Source organism: Otolemur garnettii, unplaced genomic scaffold, assembly GCF_000181295.1.
Source record: "Otolemur garnettii isolate 467f Iridium unplaced genomic scaffold, OtoGar3 scaffold00028, whole genome shotgun sequence".
Taxonomy (NCBI): Eukaryota; Metazoa; Chordata; class Mammalia; order Primates; family Galagidae; genus Otolemur; species Otolemur garnettii.
This window is the reverse complement of record NW_003852423.1, coordinates 6,166,569-6,174,568: the sequence shown is the minus strand read 5'-3', so window position 1 is coordinate 6,174,568 and position 8,000 is coordinate 6,166,569. Positions and strand designations below refer to the sequence as shown.

The following is an 8,000-nucleotide window of genomic DNA, read 5'->3' as shown; positions in this document are numbered from 1 at the left end:
CCCAGGGGGACAGCTTGAGGCTCTGTCAAAAAAAAAAAAAAAAAACTATATTAGACAACTTCAAAAGTCTGAAAAATTGGCTCAGTGCCTACAGCTCAAGAAGCTAGGGTGCCAGCCACATACACTAGAGCTGGAGGGTTGGAACCCAGCCTGGGCCTGCCAAACAATGACAACTACAACCAAAAAAATAAAAAAAATAGCTGGGCATTGTGGCAGGCCCCTGTGGTCTCAGCTGCTTGGGAGGCTGAGGCAAGAGAATTGCTTAAGCCCAAGTGTTGGAGGTTGCTGTGAGCTGTGATGCTACCACACTCTACTAGGCAACATAGTAAAACTGTCTCCAAAAAAAAAAGTCTGAAAAATATAAAATGCATCAAATGGATTTTCAATTATTGGTCTACAATCAGATTTGTAAATATATCTTTAAGCCAAAAGATTCATAATAAAACTGATTTTACCATGGGCTAATTGGTAAATATAAGAGTTAAGTTCCTATGGCATATTTCCAGTCACAAAAACATCACCAAACTTCTAAATAAAGATCCAAAACACTTGTAACATTAAACATTGAAACAGACGTATCCTCTACACACATTTAAGAAAGATTGCCAAAAACAAGATATTTACCGAAATTTTAGTAAATTGGTGAATGATAGCAGTCAATGGCAGTGGAGTAAATCAAGGAATAAGTGTGTTAAAAACAAGAACTGGAAGAAGCACCTCCTACCACCATGTAGTTCAAAAATAATAACAATTGGGGGGGGGGGTTGCTGACTGCCTTCAGACTGCACTGCTTATTGTCACGCATTTATATGATAATTATATGCTTCATAAATTTTACAACATCTTGTACTCATTCATTTTCTTTTTTTTCCCCCCAGTGGTAAGATAGGATTTTTATTAGAAGTTAGAAAGGAATACAGAAGAAGTAAAAAGCACCAGAGCTTCTGGAAGTGGGGAAAGAACTGAACTACTCATTCATTTTCTAACACAACTATTCCAGTTTAGGGTAGTAGGTAGCCAGAGCCTGTTACCCTGAACCACTCAGGGCTAAGGCAGGAACCCACCCTGAACACCATTCCACCACAGTGCCACTCACACACTCATAGGTGTACAATTTAAGCACATCAATTCACCTAATATGCATATCTTTGGGATATGGAAGGAAATTACAGTACTCAAAAATACCCCACACAAACGTGGATAGGACACTCAAACTCTACAAATAGTGGTCCTGTCCAGGAACTGATTTTTATACAAAATGACACTGAATGAAACAAAGACCTACTATAGTCCTAAAAATAACCCCAACTTAGACACAATAGGTTCCTGTCAAACCACCACTTAAAAGTTGTGTTGATTTTTTAATTTCACTCTCAGAGATGACCCTAGGACACTATAGCTCCAAGTAGTGACAAGAGAAAACTGACAAAAACACCATAAAATTCATATTGTAAATAACTGTCTTCAGTTTCTCCCTTTAAAGTCCTAAAAATACAAAGATTAAATTTCAAAGCAAAAATGGTGAGTATAAAATATTTTTAAAGAACCAATTAGCAATTATTTTAAATTATCCTTCTGAAAAACATACTTTTACCTACCTGATTTCTTTCAGTATTTCCACCTTAGCTGCCAGATTTTTCATTCTGGTACCTACAGGAATCTTCAGGGTCCTTTCTAAATGTTTAGCCAAATCCATGGTAGCTGCTTTCTCTTGCTAAAACAAACACATTGTAGTGAGATCCAAAAAATAAACTGTATTTCTGTTATGGTGTAAATGATGTTTTTAGGTATAATTTTTAACATGCTTCATTTAAAAAATGTTAGGCCACAGGATTACAGACAATGATTTCTCTAGTTGAGATCTAAAAAAGATAATATGTTCCAATTCTCTGCCTTCACACACATTAGAGACTCTTATATTAAAAAGAAAGACAAAAATAAAATTTTACATATTATGCCCCTTAAAACTTAGATTTTTAAAAACCAAAAATCCTTACAAAAACCAGACTCCAAATAATTATCAATGACAACTTCTTTTCTGATGAAGTCTTATGTGAATCTACATTATAAAGAAGTTTTAAAATTTTTCCACACCAAAGGTAGATTAGACTCCCTGATACCTCAACTATATGTCTACATGAGTATCCAAAATAATGTATGGATCAGTAATACAGATAAAGACCTGCCAATTTCAATCACAGTCCAACCAACTATTACATAGCTAAAGAAAGAACTTCTACTGAATCTTTACATAACACACTCATCACATTCTCTCCAATGTTTAGTAAAACAGAAGGAGGACTAGTCCTACTAACAAAATGTAGGCTATGCTTGAGTATGCTCAGGGCCTTCTGCTCCCATCCGTTGAGCATGATGATGATGAAAAATAAGTTATTTCTTCTTAAGTTTACTATAGCCTCTATACTTGTTATAATAACTGTTCAAAAACAATGTAAATCTAAGAAACAGGAACATAAAAATTAAAAGTTTTTGAATCTTTGAAAACAGTTTTTAATACGTTGCTAGAACTCCATAAAAGCAAATTTTAATAGAAATTATTAATGAACTACATGTGAATGAGAACTATAACATACTGAGAAAAATTATCATTTAAATCCAAAAGAATTATTAACTCAAATTGTTTCTCAAATGTCTTAAGTTGAGTAATTCACATCTATAAAAAACTGGAAATCAGGTGATAAATAAGTATTGTGTTTATTTTTTAATTTTTTTAATTATTTTTTATTAAATCATAACTTTGTACATTGACACATTTATGGGGTTCAAGGTATTGCTTTGATATACAATGTGAAATACTTACATTTAACTAAGTAACACATTCATCAGAATTATATTCATTTCTAGTTTTGAAATGTACCATTGCATCATGTGATTAGGTAAGGTCCCCCCAAATACCCTATCTCCACCCATATCCCCCCTCCTCTCCCCTCTCTCTCCTCTTCCTGTCTACTTTCTGGACTATAGTTATGTTTTGCTATTCATATGAGTGTATAGGTGGTTATATATTGATTTCATAGTAGTATTGAGTACACTGGATACTTTTTTCCCCATTCTTGACATACTTTACTAAGAAGAATATGTTCCAGCTCCATCCAGGTAAACATAAAAGATGTGAAGTCTCTATCTTTTTATGGCTGCATAGTATTCCATGGTATACATACACCACAATTTGTTAATCCATTCATGGGTCAATGGGCACTTGGGCTGTTTCCATTTCTTGGCTATTACGAATTGGGCTGCAATAAACATTCTGGTGCAAATGTCTTTGTTGTAAAATGATTTTTGATCATCTAGGTATACACCTAGTAGAGAAATTGTAGGATCAAACTGTAGGTCTACTTTAAATATTGTGTTTAAAACAACAAATAAGATAAATAGAAAAGATGGTAGATTTAAACACAAGCACAACAGTAATTATTTTAAATGAAAATGAGCTTAATATTACAATGAAAATAAATGAGATTATCAAACTAGATGAAAAAAATCTAGACTCTACACTGCTCATAAGAAACATTTATTAAATATATACAGATAAAAATTAAAGGATAGAAATATACCATGCAAATATGGCTATATTAATACTAGGCAACATGGACTTCAGGAGTATTCCAAACTATAAAGAGGGACATTTCAGAAAGAAAAATGCATTAATTCATCAAGAAAAAATAATAATTCTAAGTGTGTGTGTGTGTGTGTAGCAACAGAGCTTTTAAAAAAAAAAATGAGGTAAAACCTGACAGAAAAAAAAGGAAAAAATAGACAAAGCCATAGTAATATTTGCAGATTTTAACACTTTTCTCAGTAACTGATGGAAAAAGCAGAGAGAGAATCTGTCAGGCTCTATCCACCAATTCAACCTAACTGATATTTATAAAACACTATACCCAACAAGTATAGAACACATGTAATTTTTATAAATGCATGAAACATTTCCCAAGATAGAACACATGCTAGGCAGTAAAATCCCAATAGGTTTAAAAGCTCTGAAACCATATAGAGTATATCCTCTGATACTAAAAAGTTAAATTATACATCATTAACAAAAATATACCAGAGGACTAAATATTTATCCAAAGAAAAGAAAATTGCTGTATCAAAGGGATAAATGCACCTTTATGGTTACTTCAGCACTATTCACAACAGCATATATATGTAATCAACCTAAGTATCCATCAGTGAATAAACAGATAAAGAAAATGTGGCATACATACACAATGGAATAGTGTTTGGCCATCAAAAAAGAATGAATCCTGTCATTTGCAGCAAAATGGATAGAGCTGGGAGTCATTCTATTAAATAAGCCAGGCATAGTTAACCCAAATAGCGTATGTTCTCTCTCACACAGGAGAGCAAAAAAAGTTAACTTCATGGAGGCAGAGTAGAATATAGTTACTGGTGGCTGGGAAGGGTGTGTGGGGAGTGGAAGAACAAAGAGAGGTTTGTTAATGGATACAAACATACAGTAGGATAACTATAGTTAATAAGATTAACCTATATTTCAAAACAGCTAGAAGAGAAGTCTTGAAATGTTCCCAACACATAAAAACAATAAATGCTTGAGGTAATTGATATATTAAATACTCTGACTTAATTATTACACATTCTATGCATTTAACAAAGTATCATACATAGTCCATAAATACATATAAATATTAGGCATTGATAAGAAAATATATTAAATTAAAATCTTCTGATAATAAAGTTAAGCAACACACTTATAAACAGCTCGTTATTAAAAAAAGGAATTTTAAAATGTTTGTTAAGTAATAAAAATACAATAAAATTTGTGAGATGCAAATAATGAAATACTCAAAAATGTTTATCTCTAAATGTATAAAGTATAAAAGAATAAAGGATTATAAACAATGATATGGGAAACTTTTGGTTTCCAGTTTCACATGTAAGGAGCTTGGAAATCACCATTCCATCCTAACAATTACTAAGAAGCTGAACAAACTGAAAAGTAATAGCTCTTCTCAAATCTGTAAGAAAGGTCACATTCCTAAGGATAGAGGGCAAAGTGCTATCCCTAAGACTAGAGAGAAGAAAGAGATACAGAGAATCTCAACATACCAGAGCAGAAACCAGTGCTCAGATAGGAAACCCTAAACTCAACTGACAAACTGCTGGAAACCAGGTATGGACCAGATTGAGAGCTGAAAACCCCAAGGAGATCTAGTCATGGAGGATCTCACACTTTGTGAGTTTTACCTCCAGGAACCAGGCCAGGTTTCTCACAGTAAATAATATATGAGAGAAAAAAATCACCTCATGCTTCCAGGAGGAAGGAAAGACAAACCATTTGGCAATACCCCCAGAGCACTCTGTACTTCAAAATTAACAAGCTCTGCACTCAAAAGAAAACTCCTTAACCAGAGCCAAACTTGCTGAGGTTTTCATCAGAGCCTAATTGACTAGGAGAAAGGAAAATATCCTACCCCATCCACCTCTAGCCTGCCACAGAGGAGATGGTAAATAGCCAATTCCATCCCCTCTAGCCTAAGAGAGGAGGAAAAAACTCAGAAACATTAATTCACAGGCCAAAGGTACAGGCTCACTAAAAAACTCCATGTCACACCCCCCACACCTTAACACTACATTACTGAAGGCCTATGCAACAGTTCCTTTCACCTAAGAAATCATGTACAGCTATTTAGAAAAAAATTGTAAGGCATACCAATGAGCAAAATATACACTTTAAAGACATAAAGCATCAGAATCAGATATGGAAGGGATATTGGAATTGCCACACAGGCAATTTAAAATAATTATGATTAATATGCTAAGGGATCTAAAGGAGAAAGCAAGTAGCTTGCAAAATGGACAATATAAAACATAGAGGGAAACTCCCCCCAAAATGTTAGCGATCAAGAACACATCACAGAAATAAAGAATGTCTTTGATGGGCTTACCAGTAGACTGAACATAAGTGAAGAAACAATCTCTGAGCTTTAGCATATACTGACACAAAACTCAAAACTGAGGAACAAAAAGAATAAAGAAAACAAAAGAAGATCCAAGAATTCTGAGACAACTACAAAGATGTAACATATCTGCCATCAAAGGAAAAAAAATTAAAACAGTTAATAATTGAGAATTTTCCCAAGTTAACATGAGACACCAAACCACAGATGCAGGAAATGCAAAGAACAGCAACAAGAATAAATGCCAAGTCCAGGTGTGGTGACTCACGCCTGTAATCCTAGCCCTCTGTGAGCCCTAGGTGGGTGGATTGCCTGAGCTCATGGGTTCCAGGCACACTGGCCTAAGCCGGAGTGAGACCTCATCTCTAAAAATAGGTGGGCGTTGTAGCAGGTGCCAGTAGTCCAGTTACATCAGAGGCTAAGGTAAGAGAATTGCTTGAGCCCAAGAGTTTGAGGTTGCTGTGATGCCATGGCACTCTACCAAGGGTGACAAAGTGAAACTGACTCAAAAAAAGAAAGAATAAAAGCCATTCTTTTGTCTTTATATTTTCTATTATTTCAAATTCTTTCTTCTGCTTGATCTAGCCTATTTTTGAAGCTTTTGAATGCATTTTACATTTCACTCAGTGAATTCTTTAGTTCTAAGATCTCTTTGGTTCATTTTTATGATATCTATTAGTGAATTTCTCATCCAAATCTTGTTTTGTGTTTCAGATTTTTTTTTTCTTGGCTGGGGCCAAGTTTTTGAACCCACCACCTCCAGAATATGGGGCCAGCCCCCTACTCCATGAGCCACAGGCACCACCCTTGTGTTTCAGATTTTCTTTGTATTTTTGAAAATTTGTGTTCTCTTATATCTTACTGAGTTTAATGTCAACAGTCTGAATTTTTTCTAGAATTTGATAAATTTCTTTTTGAAAGGAATCTGTGGCTGGACAATTATTTTTTTCCTTTGGAGATATCATGTTTTCTTCCTTTTTCATGTTTCTTGTGTCCTTAGATTGATCTGTGGTGCTGGTATAACAGTCTCTTCCAACTTTTTGGATTTGCTTTTATAGAAGAGGACTTTTTTCTGAAGGTGTTATCTATGGTGTTGGTTGTGTAAGGCACTTTACCTTTGATTCTGGGTACACAGAATAGTGTCATCTCCATATTATTTCTTTGGCAGCAACAAGTATCGTGGTGTCTGTGCATTCCTCAGTGGCTTAGCATAAGGTTTTTAGTGAAGGCTGTGGTTAAGTTTTGCCAGCAAAAAAGATCCCAGGTAGTCCAGTCCACGGGCCCTAGTATGGACAGTGGCAGTCTGGGTATACCTATTTTGGGGGCCTAGGGCAGTGTACACTGGCACTGCTATTACTAGGTCATCAGTGCCCTCAAAGCTTCATATTGGTCATGGGTCAAACGTATGCTGTGTATGCAACCAAGTAGGATTTATCTCAAACATGCAAAGCTGGCTCAACATTTAAAAATTAACTCATATAAGACCAGGTGGTAGTGGCTCATGCCAGTAATCCTAGCACTCAGGGAAGTGTTCAAGACCACCCTGAGCAAAGTGAGACTCATTTCTACTAAAAACAAAAAAATTAGCTAGGCATGGTGGTGCACACATGTAGTCCTAGCTACTCAGGAGGCCAAAGCAGGAGGATTACTTGAGCCCAGGAATTTGAGGTTGCTGTGAGCTAGACTGAGGTCTTGGCATCCTAGTCCAGGCAACAGAGTGAGACTCTGTCTCAAAAAAAAAAAAAAAAAAATCAGTCTATGTAAGACATTACATCAATAGGCTAAAGAAGAAAAATCACTTCATCATGTTAATAAATATAAAAAAGCACTGGACAAAATCCAAGATTCATTCGTGATAAAAATTCTCAATGAACCTCACAGAGGAAAAGTTCTTCACCTTAATTAAGAACATCTACAACAGGCTCGGCGCCTGTAGCTCAACCAGCTAAGGCACCAGCCACGTACACCTAAGGTGGCAGGTTCGAATCCAGCCCAACCCGCCAGGCAACAATGACGGCTGCAACCAACAAATAGCCAGGCATTGTGGCGGGCGCC

At 35.5% G+C, this 8,000-nt stretch overlaps 1 protein-coding gene across 2 annotated transcripts in view; it reads right to left on the bottom strand.

Annotated features, from left to right (window-relative positions):
- The window catches only part of STK31 (serine/threonine kinase 31), a 144,800-nt gene that overhangs the window by 82,044 nt on the left and 54,756 nt on the right, over positions 1-8,000 (bottom strand). For both annotated transcript variants that reach the window (XM_003788507.2, XM_003788508.2), the window contains exon 9: positions 1,599-1,714. In XM_003788507.2, the coding sequence (XP_003788555.1) occupies positions 1,599-1,714 (116 nt within the window). The remainder of the gene's footprint in view (positions 1-1,598; positions 1,715-8,000) is intronic.